This window comes from Lathamus discolor, chromosome 24, assembly GCF_037157495.1.
Source record: "Lathamus discolor isolate bLatDis1 chromosome 24, bLatDis1.hap1, whole genome shotgun sequence".
In the NCBI taxonomy this organism is placed as follows: domain Eukaryota; kingdom Metazoa; phylum Chordata; class Aves; order Psittaciformes; family Psittacidae; genus Lathamus; species Lathamus discolor.
The window spans coordinates 610515-623215 of NC_088907.1; the positions used below are offsets into that span (position 1 = coordinate 610515).

Sequence of the window (12701 nt, forward strand, 5' to 3'; positions counted from 1 at the left end):
GCCAAGGCAGGTTTTCCCTTCGCAAAGAGCTTTCCAACGGCTGAGTTGCAAATCTTGGGAAGTTTATCCCCCAGGGAGGGTCAGAGCCGCTGGACGAGCTCGCACATGGAGGGAGGATGGTTTTGATTACGTTACGACAGAGTGGATGTTATTAATAGCAACTCCTCCGTGCAGAGAGAGGCGAAGGCAGAAATGACGCCTGGGAGCCAGATTCAGATCCTGACTTCCCTTTAAGTCTTGGGGGACTTCTTGTGCTTGGCTTCATTTTGCCTTCCCAAGCCTCAGTTTCCCCTTTCAGCAGCAGCATGAAGAGGTCACAGCTGGAAACACCCCGGGTTGGGATGGTTTAGGAGCCACACTTGGGGCATGGTCAGCACAAGCTCGTGGTGCTCTGATCCGGGTTGGTACCAGCTGCTTGTGTCCCTCCTCCTCTAAACCAAAGGAGGAAAACTTTTCCTGGGAGAGGAATGGGGAGGAAAACAGGATCCGGCTCTGCTGCTTCAGGGGGAAAAGCTGATACCAGTGCAGAAGGTCCCCAGGGAGTTGATGTGATGCTGGTGGGAACTGGTGTTAACTGGTGTGAAGGAAAAGGGGAATCAAAGGAGCAGGAGGTGGGACTTTATTGCTGATGCTCCTGCGACGTCATCCCAGCATCCCAACGACCAAGGATTCCTATTGATTTAAGCCAAGGATGCCTATGGATTTTAAGGCAAGGATTCCTATTGATTTAAGCCAAAGATTCCTATGGGGTTTAAGGCAAGGATTCCTACAGGTTTTAAAGGCAAGGATTCCTACTGATTTAAGCCAAGGATTCCTACAGATTTTAAGTCGAGGATTCCTATGGATTTTAAGCCAAGGATTCATATGGATTTTAAGCCAAGGATTCCTATGGATTTTAAGCCAAGGATTCCAACAGCGGAATGCCTCTGAGCAGGCAGGAAGGGAATCCTCCCTTCAAACTCTCAATCCAAGCCGAAATCTGACCTCCTTGCGATGAATCCCACTGGGATCCGAGCTGCCAGCTCAGCTGGGAAGTGCTTGGGGAGATGCAGAGCCATGAAAGAGTTAGGAGATTGTGGCTTAAAGTGATGGGGAGGGACAAGGAAGGAGGATGAGGATGCTGGTGGGTCTTACTAGATGGGCTTGGAGTCTTGGATTGGCCACCTGGGGACTGAGAGCAGCTTCTTGTTGGATGGGATGATGGAAAGCTTGGAAAAACATGGAATAACCAGAAAAAACAGCGTGGAGATGGTGCTACAGGAGTGGGTTAAATGCACTGGAAGGGCTCAAACAAACCCTCCCCAGCTCTGCTGTTTGTGAGCACATCGGCATCCAGCCTGAGCATCCCCAGCAGCATCCTGCATCTTCCTGGTGTGAGGGGTGGACCCTAGGTCCCATTGGGAAACGCAAGGCTGGATTTGTAGTTCTGTTTTTGGCTGGAGAAGGAAACTCCCCTGGTTTTGTTCATTTGGTTTCTCTTTCAGGTTTGTTCTTATTTGCTTTGCCCATCCCTCAACACAGAGCAGAAACACTGCGCAAAGAGCAGCCAAACCAGCACCTTTCCCACCTCGGATCCCTTTCCCACCCCCTCGAATTCCCACTTGGCTCAATCTCTGGCCTTTTGTGACTTTTTTCCTGTTCAAGTTTACACACTGAAATCCAACCTGGAAAGGCTCCGCAGTGAAGGAGCCGCTTGGGAACGATGCCTTTCCCATGGGAAAACCCAATGTGGGCGCCACAACCCAAAAAGGCTTTTCCAGAAAGGGGTGCAAAGCTGGATCTTGCTTCTCATGGGGAACCTGCTCTAGTGGAAGGTGCCCCTGAAAGGTTGGAATTGGAGGAGCTTTAACCCATTCCATGGTTCTATGCTTGGAGCATCCCAGTGTGGTGAAGCCTGGCGGGAACTGCACCGTGACCACGCTGCGGATGAAGGTGTGAGTGAGCTCAGCCCCGTGCCCAGCTCTCGGATGCATCACGTCATTTCCCAGCTTTCATAGACGGAAGTAAAACTTGGACATGAAAATATTCCAGCTGGGAAATAAGACTCTTCCCTTAACAATGCCCTGTGCCTGCGCAGATGACATTAGCAGCATTCCTGCGGAAGTCTCCGGAGGGAACATTGTTCCGTGTTTTCAGCGCAGGAGATGAGAAGATGGATGAAGGAAACCTAAACCCCTCCGTTCCCCCATGGCACCAGCTGCTGTGGGCTTCCCAGTGCTCCCGAGAGGTAGGTGGGATGAGCTGCGCTTCCCATGGGAGCGCTTTCAGGAATAGGGGGGGTGTCGGCGGTTCTACTGGACAGGCTGTTCCTGCTGCCCAAGGTTTTCCATTCTAAATAAAGTTTTCCTGCTTTTGTAAACAGCGTCTGCTTGGGCTGAGTGGGAAATAAACATGGAATCCTGGAATGGTTCGGGTGGGAGGGGACCTTAAAGCTCATCTGAGGACACCTTCCCCTAGAGCAGGATGCTCCAAGCCCCTGTGTCCAACCCGGCCTTGAGCACTGCCAGGGATGGGGCAGCCACAGTCCCTTGGATAACCTGCTCCGGAGCCTTCCCACCGCATGGAAACCGCCCGGGAAGGTGCTTTCCACCTCGCTCCGAGCACACAAAGCTCCTGGGATAGCGGCCAAGAACTCGGGACCAGCGGCGCGGGGCCACCGCCACCTCGCGGTCCCACCGCCCGGAGCCCGCACGGCCCGGGGGGGCGCATTCCGTGTGCTACCTCCATGAGCAGCAGTGAGATTGCTTCCAAGGTTAGGGATGAATTAAAAAGTCCTGCTAAAAACCCTTCCCAAAAGCTGGAAATCCCCGGAGAGGATTTTCCACGGGCTGGTGCTCAAGTCCTATGGGAAGAGATGGCACTGAAAGAGTATTCCTGGCTTTTAGAATCGTCAGATCAGAATGGTTTGGGTTGGAAGGGACCATCCCAGGATGTAAGGATGGGGTGTGTTTGGGATGCAGGGGTGAAACATGTCAAGGTTGAAACATGTCTGCGATGCTGGGATGCAGGGATGATGTGTGATGGGATGCAGGGGTGATACATGTTTGCAATGCTGGGATGCAGGGATGATGTGTGATGGGATGCACGGGTGATATATGTCTGCAATGCTGGGATGCAGGGATGATGTGTGATGGGATGCAGGGGTGATACATGTCTAAAATGCTGGGATGCAGGGATGATGTGTGATGGGATGCAGGGGTGATACATGTCTAAAATGCTGGGATGCAGGGATGATGTGTGATGGGATGCACGGGTGATATATGTCTGCAATGCTGGGATGCAGGGATGATTGTGATGGGATTCTGGGATGTGGAGATCATGTGTGCCTGGGAAACCCAGAGACACGAACAGTCCGTGCCTGGGATGTTGTGATGCAGGGATGATGTGTAACAGGGATAATATGGATGTGCGTCTGGGATCTCAGGGTGCAGGGATGGTATCTACCCGGGATGCAGGGGCCATGTGTGTCCGGGATGTTGGGATGTAGGAATGATGCGTACCTGGGATGTCAGAATGCATGAGCAATGTGTAGGTGGGATGCAGGGATGATATGTGTCCAGGATGCTGGGATTCTGGGATGCCGTGTGCCCGGGATGCAGGGATGATGTGCTGGGATGCCAGGATAATGGTCTGGGATACTGGACACGAGCTTGTTCCCCACGTTGCCACCAGATGCTGCTGTTAAGCCACAGCAAAGCCCTGCCCGGGGGTCCCGTCCTCATGCCCGTGGGTGCCAGCACCGGGACGGGAGAAGCCGGGATGAACCCTCATTGGTGCCGTGTTTCCATCCCGCGGTCCGCAGCCATGGGGCGGGCAGGGCTGGACCCGCGGACACGGGGGTCACAGGTCCCTACAGAGCCCTCAGGGGACACTGACGGGGGGACACTGCTGGGGACACAGGGGGATGGGACCTGACCCGGTTGGAGCATCCCCACGGCCCCGTCCCCGCCCCAGCGCCGGGAGCTGCCGCTGCTGCTCCCAAACGCGCTGATTTGTGGCCAGAAAAGGGCTTTTAAGGAAAAACCCACCCAGAAGCGCGCGAGGTTTTCATTTTTTTTCCCTTTTCCGCAGTCGGCTCCGCGGCCAAACTCCCAAACTTCCTGACAGCGGCCCCGGCCCTGCCTCCGCTTCCGACGCCGCCAGCGCCAGCCCCACCGCACCGTGGCCTCCGGCCAGGTGAGTGCCAGCGCCCCCGGGGCTGGGGTTGGGGGTGCTGCCGGAGGGGACGGTCCCAGCGCCGTGCCGGGGGCTTGGGAATGCCGCAGGGTCCCAGCGGACAAGGCAAAGGGATGGGGACGGGGGGATGGGGGATGAGGGGCCAGCGGGATGACGATGCTCTGACACCCTGTGGTGGTCCCATTGCTGATCCCAGCCCTGATCCCGACCCTGATCCTGACCTTCATCCTGGTCCCCCTCACCCAGCCCCAACCCTGTGGGTCCGAAGCCTCCGGAGGAAACTCGTCACCCATCGGGTTGTGCTGGAGGAAGCACTGGAGCAGAGATAGTGGCTCCGGGGGGGGGTGGGGGGGGGGGGTGGGGGGGAAGGGCCAGCACCATGTCACCAGCAAGGATGGGGCAGGGCTGTTCCCCTGGTCCCTGGTCCCTGGTCCCCGGCCCTATTGCCCACCCCGTGCTGTTCCCTTTGGGTCATGTCACCCCATCACCGGCGGGTGATGCTCCCCATCCCACCCAGGGTTGCTCAGGGGCACCCATGGGGTGGCCCCAGAGCAATGGCTCTTTGGGGGAGTCTCTTGCCCCTATGGCGACCTTGGGAGGGCTCTTCCCCAAGCCCAGGGCCCCCCCAGAGAGGAGCAGATGGGGCCCACCAGCGGGTTTTGATGACTCCTCGCTTTTCCTGCCAGCATCTCCCAGCAGTTCCTGTTGTTTGGAGCAGGGCTGAGGCCCCCCCCACATTGCTAGAGCAGGGAATGGGGCCGGCAGCGGGGCCATGGGGAGGGCTGGGGGGGTCTTCCCGGCTCTGCCCCCTCGGGAGGATCCAATTCCTTAATTAATGAGCAGTTAATGCCTCGCTGCTGGGAGCAGAACGGAAAAACTTTCCCATTAAAACAGTTTTCCCACCCAAACCCAACGCCTGCGGGATAAGGGGGGGTCACCCGCTCCCTCCATCCCACCGGATGGACTCCGGGGCTGCCGGAGCAGCACTTTTGGGGTGTCCCATGGCTGGAGCAGCGTGGAAGCATCCATAAATCCAGTTGTGCCGACCAGGAAACCTCTGTTTCCTTCCCCGGCACCGGGCTCAGCCGCAGCACGCGTGTCCCGGTAAACACGGCCCCGCGGGCTCGGGGTCCCTTCCTTGTCCCCCCTTTCGAGCCCCAAGGCTGGCAGCGATCCCGGAGCCGCCCCGGCAAAGCCGGACCCTCATTGGGTTGAGCAAGAAGCTGCTGGATCCAGGAAACGCAACAGGGAATAAACACGGACCGGGTTGAGCTGGGGCCGCGCGGCGCCGTGCCAGGGGGTGGGAGCCGCCATCCATCCCGAATTCCACCCTGGCACCTCGGGTACCCCCCGCACCGGGACAGGGAGATGCCAGGATGCAGCGCCGGGAGGCTGGGATGAGGCTGCGTGGGGCCACCCACCGCGGCCGTGCCTCAGTTTCCCTTTGGCACAGACCGGGGCTGGGGTTGAGGAATGCTGAAGGCAGCTCCATGGGGATGCCGGATCCTGCTCCGGAGCCGGGGGTGGAGGGTGTGGATCGGGAATGCGGCGGGGCAGAGGGTGAAGCCGTGGTCTCTCCGTGCAGGATGGTGCTGCGGGCTGCGGCGCTGGCGCTGCACCTCTGCCTCCTGTCCGCGCTCCGGCCCAGCGACCCCAACGTCTGCAGCTACTGGGAGAGGTAGGACTGGGGGCGCTGGGGGTGCTGGGGGGTGACGGTGGTGGGGTCCGCCCCTCCGGGACCTGCCCTCACCATCCATCACCCCGTGTCCCCCCCATCGGCAGCTTCACGGTGGCGGTGAAGGAGTCCTACACCAAACCCCACGTCGTGTCCTCCAGCGAGCCCTGCCCCACGGTGATGGGCACCTCCCTGCCCTGCCTGCAGCAGAGGTGGGAGCATCCCCGACCCTCGGCACCTCTCGGGGACTGCAGGGGGTCCCCACGACCATGGGGGCTGCCCCACTGCGGGGTGTCCCGGGGGGCTGTTGTGTGCCCCCGCTGACGGCAGCGGTGCCGCAGGATCGTGCACCGCACCGAGTACCGGCAGGCGCTGCGCACCGAGTCCCGCCGGCGCTACCAGTGCTGTCAGGGCTACTACGAGAGCCGGGGGACCTGCGTCCGTGAGTGCGGGAGCGGGGCGGGTTGGGGGGCTCCGGAGGGGCCCTGTCCCCGCTCAGCCCCCGGCTGTGTCCCCGCAGCGCGCTGCTCGCAGGAGTGTGTCCACGGGCGCTGCGTGGCTCCGGAGCGGTGCCAGTGCGAGCCCGGCTGGCGCGGAGCCGACTGCTCCAGCGGTGCGGGATGGGGACAAGGGAGGGGGCACGGGGAGGGGGTGCATGGGGATGGGATGGGGACAGGGAGGAGGCTGGGATGGGAGGGAGGGGGGGGATATGCAGGAGATTGGGATGGGGAGGGAGGTTGGGAGAGGGATGGAGGGTGGAACGGGGACGGGGAATGGGATGGGGAAGGGTGGCGATGAACAGTGAGATGAGAATGGAGAATGAGGTGGGGATGGAGAATGGGATAGGAAGATTGGGATAGGGTAGTCATGGGATAAGGATGAAGACTGGGTTGGGAATGGGATGAAGAATGGGATAGAGACGGGACTGGAATGGGGACTGATTGAGATGGGTTATGCATGGTATGGGATGGGGTTGGAGAATGGGGTGGGAATGGGTTGGGATGTGGATGGAGATTCGGATGAACAGAAGATAGGGATGAAGATGTAATAAGGTTGGAGATTGATGGGGATGGGATTGTGACGGGGAGGGGATGAGGATGAGGCGGGCTGGAGATAGGACAAGAATGGAACAGGGTGGAACGGAGTGGGGTGGGATGGGAAGGGATGAGGTGGGATGGAATGGGGTGGGGTGGGATGGGATGGGATGAGGTGGGATGGGGTAGGGTGGGATGGATGGGATAGGATGGAATGGATGGGATGGGATAGAATGGGTTAGAATGGGATGGGATGGGTTGGGATGGGTTGCAGTGGCACAGGATGGGAAGCTGTGCACATTATGGGCTGCCTGGGCTAGGCTGGATAGGATGGGATGCAATGGCACACCAAGGGCTGGGATGGGGAGGGCTGGGATGGGACGGGATGGGACGCGGTGGCACAGGACGGGGCGCGGTGCACACCAAGGGCTGGGACGGACGGGCCGGTACCGGCGGTGTCCCCGCAGGCTGTGACGAGCGCTCCTGGGGCCCCGACTGCTCTCAGCGCTGCGAGTGCCACCACGGAGCCCCCTGCGACCCCCAGAGCGGCGCCTGCTCCTGCCCCGCCGGCTTCGCGGCCCCGCGCTGCCGCGATCCGTGCCCCAGCGGCACCTACGGCCGCGGCTGCCGCCTGCGCTGCGCCTGCCCCCCCCGCGCCGCCTGCGACGCCTCCACCGGCGCCTGCCGCTGCCCCCCGGAGCTCGCCGGGCCCCTGTGAGTGCGGGGGACCCCGCCCGGAGCCTCCCACCCCGCACCCCCGCTGGGGGGGGCCCGCTCACCCCTCACCCCCCCCCCGCAGCTGCGAGGTGCCGTGCCCCGAGGGGACCCCCTGCGACACCCCCTGCCCCTGCCAGAACGGGGGCCTCTGCCACCCCCCCGGCACCAGCGCCTGCGTCTGCCCGCACGGATGGATGGTAGGTGCGCTGCGACACCCCCCCCCCCCCGCAAGGCGCGGTGTCCGCCTCAGTGTCCCCATTGACCCCCCTGCTCCTGCGCAGGGGGAGATCTGCTCCGTGCCGTGCCCCCCCGGACGCTTCGGCCCCGGCTGCCAGGGCGAGTGTCACTGCCACAACGGGGGACACTGTGACCCCAAGGGGGGGCAGTGCCAGTGTGCCCCCGGCTTCACCGGAGAGCAGTGAGCAGGGATGGGGGGACAGGGGATGGGGCACGTAGGGACTGGGTGCTTTGGGATGGGGGCACATGGGGACGGAGCACCGGGGACAGGAGCAAACGGGGTGGGGGTGCACAGGGAGGAGACACTTGGGGAGGGGGGCACAAGGGGAAGGATGGGGGTGGGGGTGCACGGGGAGGGGTCACACGGGGGCAGGGTTGGGGGTGTCCGGGCGCACCGGGAGGTGGCACACGGGGACGGAGCCGCCGAGCCCCGCCGCTGCCGGTGCCCGGTCCCGGTGCAGCCCCCCCCGCCCCCGCCGCTGCAGGTGCCGGGAGCGGTGCCCGGTGGGGCGCTACGGGCCGGGCTGCCGGGAGCGCTGCGACTGCGCCAACGGCGGCCGCTGCTTCCACGTGGACGGCGGCTGCTTGTGCGAGGCCGGGTTCCAGGGCAGCCGCTGCGAGGAGCGGCGCTGCCTGCCCGGGCTCTACGGGCTCCACTGCGAGAGCCGCTGCCTCTGCCACCCGCAGCACAGCCAGAGGTGGGACCCCACAACCCCTGCCCCATCCGCACCCACCCCGCACCCACCCCGCACCCACCCCACATCCACCCCACATCCACCCCACATCCATCCCACATCCATCCCACATCCACCCCACATCCATCCCACATCCATCCCACATCCACCCCACATCCATCCCACATCCAGCCCTGCCACCAGCAGCCAGCGGTGGGACCACATCCAGCCCATGCACCCCCAACCATCCCATCTGATCTATCCACCCGACATTCCACTCTGCTATCCCTGTCCCACCGTGCCACCCCCATCCCACCCTGTCACTTCCATCCCACCCTTTCCATATCCTGCGCATCCCACCCTACGCCCCTATCCCACCTCACATCCCACCCTGCGCCCCCATCCCACCGCACATCCCACCCTGCACCCCCATCCCACCGCACATCCCACCCTGCGCCCCTATCCCACTCCACATCCCACCCTGCTCCCCTATCCCACCCCACATCCCACCCTGCGCCCCTATCCCACTCCACATCCCACCCTGCGCCCCTATCCCACCCTGCCATCTCCGTCCCACCCTATCACTCCCATCCCACCCCCAGTCTCACCCTTTCCACCCCTCATCCCTCCCTTATCATCCCCATCCCACCCTGCGCCCCCATCCCACCCATCCCACTCTGCCACCCCAGGATGCCAGTGACCAGAAAGACCTTAACCCCCCAAAGGCAACGTCTTTGTCCCCCCCCCCCCCCCATTTGCAAAGCCCTTTCCCTGCACCCCCAAAGGCTCATACTGGGAGCACTGGGGGTGCTGAGCGTGTCCCCCCCACCTCCAGCTGCCACCCGCTGCTGGGGGAGTGCGTCTGCAGCCCCGGCTGGGCCGGGCTCTTCTGCAACGAGAGCTGCCCCCCCGGCTCCTTCGGGGCCGGCTGCCTCCAGCCCTGCCTCTGCCTCCACGGGGGGGTCTGCGACGGGGCCACCGGCCTCTGCCACTGCCCCCCCGGCTACACGGTGCGGGGATACGGGGCGGTGGGGAGAGGGCAGCACATGGAGGGTAGCTTGGGTCTGGGCATCCCTATGGGGACAGGGTGGGGCTGAGCATCCCTACGGGGACAGCGGGGGTCTGGGCATCCCTGTGGGGACAGCGGGGGTCTGAGCATCCCTATGGGGACAGTGGGGGTCTGGTGCTTCTTGGGGGGAAAGTGAGGTCTGGGGTGGAAATTGGGGGTCTGGGTGGACCGGGAGGGGGAAACAATGAGGGTCTGGGGGGTTGGGGCTGTGGGTGGTCCCAGGGAGGGAAATGAGGTCTGGGTGGTCCTAGGGGGGGCAGTGGGGGTCCGGGTGTTCTGGGGTGGGAAGGGGGGGTCTGGATGGTTCTAGGGTAAGACCGGGGCTCTGGAAGGTTTGTGGGGGTCTGGGCACCGGTGAGGCTGGGCTGGGGCTCCTGCTACCTCGGGGTGGGGGGGGCAGTTCTGGGCATCCCGGGGGGGATGCAGACAGCCCTGGGCACAACGTGTGTGTCCCATGGGAGGACGGGGGTGGGACACGGGGTTCCCCACACATCCCAGCCCTTCTGGGGGGGGGGGGTGTCCCGGCTGTGCTGAGGCCCTTGTGTTCCCCCCCAGGACGAGCACTGCTCCTCCCTGTGCCCCCCCGACACCTTCGGCACCAACTGCTCTGGGCGCTGCTCCTGCCAGCACGCACTGGCCTGCTCCCCCCTCGACGGCTCCTGCCTCTGCAAGGAAGGTGGGTGCAGGCGGGGGGGTCCCCATGGAGCCATGGGATGGGTTGGGTTAAAGGGGCCTTAAAGCACACCTAAAGCTCCCCCCCTCCATCGCACTGCGCCCTCACCCCCAGGCTGGCACGGCCCCGACTGCTCGACCCCGTGTCCCGCCGGCGCATGGGGCCCCGGCTGCAACCGGAGCTGTGACTGTGCCCATGGGGCCGGCTGTGACCCCCAGAGCGGGGCGTGCCGCTGCCCCCCCGGCTGGCAGAGCCCCCGCTGCCTGCAGCCCTGCCCGGTGAGTGCCGCAGCCCTGCCCGCGCCGCCGCCACCGGGGCTCGGTGCCGCTCCCCCCCCCCGGCACTGACCCCCCCCCCCCCTGCACCCCAGAACGGGACGTTCGGGGCGGGCTGTGGGGAGCGCTGCGACTGCGCCAACGCCGATGGGTGCGAGCCCGTGACCGGCGAGTGCCGCTGCCTGCCCGGCTGGACAGGTAACGGGGGCACCGCGGGCATGGGGGCACCCCCTGAGCCCTCAGCGCTCGTTGAACCATGGAATGGGCTGGGTGGAAGGGACCTTAAAGCTCACCCAAAGCCACGGGCAGGGACCCCTTCCACTGGAGCAGCTCCAGAATGGTCTTGAGCACTGCCAGGGATGGGGCAGCCACAGCTTCTCCATTCAACCCATTCCAGTGTCCCACCACCCTCACAGGGAAGAACTCCCCTATATCCAGCCTAAATCCCCCCTGTTTCAGTCTGAACCCATCACCCCTTGTCCTATCGCTCCAGTCCCTGATGAAGGCCGCTCTCCAGCGTCCTTGTAGCCCCCTGCAGACACTGGGAGCTGCTCTGAGCTCTCCACGCAGCTTCTCTTCTCCAGGCTGAGCAGCCCCAGCGTTCCCAGCCTGGCTCCTATGGGAGCTGCTCCAGCCCCTGCTCATCCTCGTGGCCTCCTCCGCACTTGCTCCAACAGCTCCATGTCCTTATGCTGAGGACACCAGAGCTGCACCCAGTGCTGCAGGGGGGTCTCCCGGAGCAGAGCAGAGCAGAGGGGCAGGATCCCCTCCCTGCCCTGCTGCTCACCTCCTGTTGATGCAGCCCAGCACAGGGGGGTTCTGGGCCTCAGCGCGCACCGAACCCGGCTCAGAGCCACTTCACACACACACACACACCCCCCGCAGGCTCCCAGTGCAAGCAGAGCTGTCCCCAGGGCTTCTGGGGCCGCGGCTGCCTCTCGCCCTGCTCCTGCCGCAACGGAGCCGCTTGTTCACCCCACGACGGCTCCTGCACCTGCGCCCCGGGGTTCCGCGGCCCCTCCTGCCAGCGCCGTGAGTGCCCCCCCCCCCCCGCATCACCCCCCATGGCCCCCATCGCGGGGCTAAGGAGCCGCTGCCCGCAGCCTGCCCGCCCGGCCGCTACGGGAAGCGCTGCGCCCTGAGCTGCTCCTGCGCCAACGGCTCCTCCTGCCTGCCCACCAACGGCTCCTGCCTCTGCGCCCCGGGCTTCCGCGGCCCCCGCTGCGCCCAGCGTGAGTGCGGGGTTCGGGGGGGGGGAGCGCGGAGCGGGGCTGCGCCCGCTGACCCCATCGCTTGCTCCGCCCGCAGCCTGCGCCCCCGGCTCGTGGGGCGCTGCCTGCGCACAGCCCTGCCTGTGCCGCCACGGGGGCTCCTGTCACCCCCCCGACGGGACCTGCCTCTGCCCGCCCGGGTGGACCGGGGCGCTCTGCGGGGAAGGTAGGGCCCGGGGGGACCCCCCCGCCGCGGGTCTGAGCTCCCGAGGGATGCGGGGCACGGGAGGAACTGCCCAGGGCTGTAAGGGTGAGCCCTGCCCAATTCCTTCCTGGGCACTATGGACCTGTACGGGCCCAGGCACTGCGGGGCTGTATGGTTCCAGCAGGGAGCTGCACGTTCCAGTATGGAATTAAATGGCCCCAGGCACTGTGGGGCTCTGTGGTCACAGTGTGAAGCAGATGGTCCCAGTCAGTATGGAGCCATACTGTCCCAGTCTGGAACTACACGGCTCCAGGCACTATAGGCCCGTATTGTCCCAGTATGGAGCTAGGTGATCCCAGGCAGTATGGAGCCATATTTTCCCAGCATGGATCTGTATGGTCACAGGCAATATGGAGCTATATCGGCCCACTATAGAATTATATGGGCCCAGGAACTTTTGGGCTGTATTGTCACAGAATGAAGCTACACAGTGCTGGGTACTATGGGGCTGTATGGTTCAGTATGGAGCGATATTGACCCTGTATAGAGCTATACAGTCCTGGGTGCTATGGGGCTGTATGTCCTGCTATGGAACTAGATGGTCCCAGGGAGTTTGGAGCTATATGGTCCCTCTATGGAACCATATAGTTCGAGGCAACATGGGGCTGTGTGGTCCCAGTATGGAGTTGTATGTCCCATTATGGGGCTAGATGGTCCCAGTATGGGGCTGTATCATCCCAGTATGGCACCATACT

The 12701-nt window shown here is 63.4% G+C and overlaps 1 protein-coding gene across 5 annotated transcripts; it reads left to right on the forward strand.

Moving 5' to 3' along the window:
* The first annotated feature begins 628 nt into the window (after positions 1 to 628).
* LOC136004131 (platelet endothelial aggregation receptor 1-like) lies at positions 629 to 12695 on the forward strand. Of its 5 annotated transcripts, XM_065660344.1 has the most exons (18): positions 629 to 709; positions 1485 to 2227; positions 4072 to 4176; positions 5762 to 5854; positions 5959 to 6063; positions 6193 to 6293; positions 6372 to 6464; positions 7353 to 7599; positions 7685 to 7799; positions 7884 to 8020; positions 8325 to 8537; positions 9349 to 9523; positions 10138 to 10258; positions 10370 to 10533; positions 10626 to 10728; positions 11416 to 11562; positions 11634 to 11762; positions 11839 to 12695. In XM_065660344.1, the coding sequence occupies exons 4-18, from the start codon at positions 5763 to 5765 to the stop codon at positions 12156 to 12158; spliced, it is 2262 nt and encodes a 753-aa protein (XP_065516416.1). In that variant the 5' UTR covers positions 629 to 709; positions 1485 to 2227; positions 4072 to 4176; position 5762; the 3' UTR covers positions 12159 to 12695. The 5 variants fall into 5 exon arrangements, with proteins under 5 accessions (XP_065516416.1, XP_065516419.1, XP_065516415.1 ...); XM_065660343.1 differs by lacking the exon at positions 629 to 709 and having other exon boundaries at positions 1061 to 2227; XM_065660345.1 differs by lacking the exons at positions 629 to 709; positions 1485 to 2227 and adding an exon at positions 2488 to 2752.
* Positions 12696 to 12701: the final 6 nt, after the last annotated feature.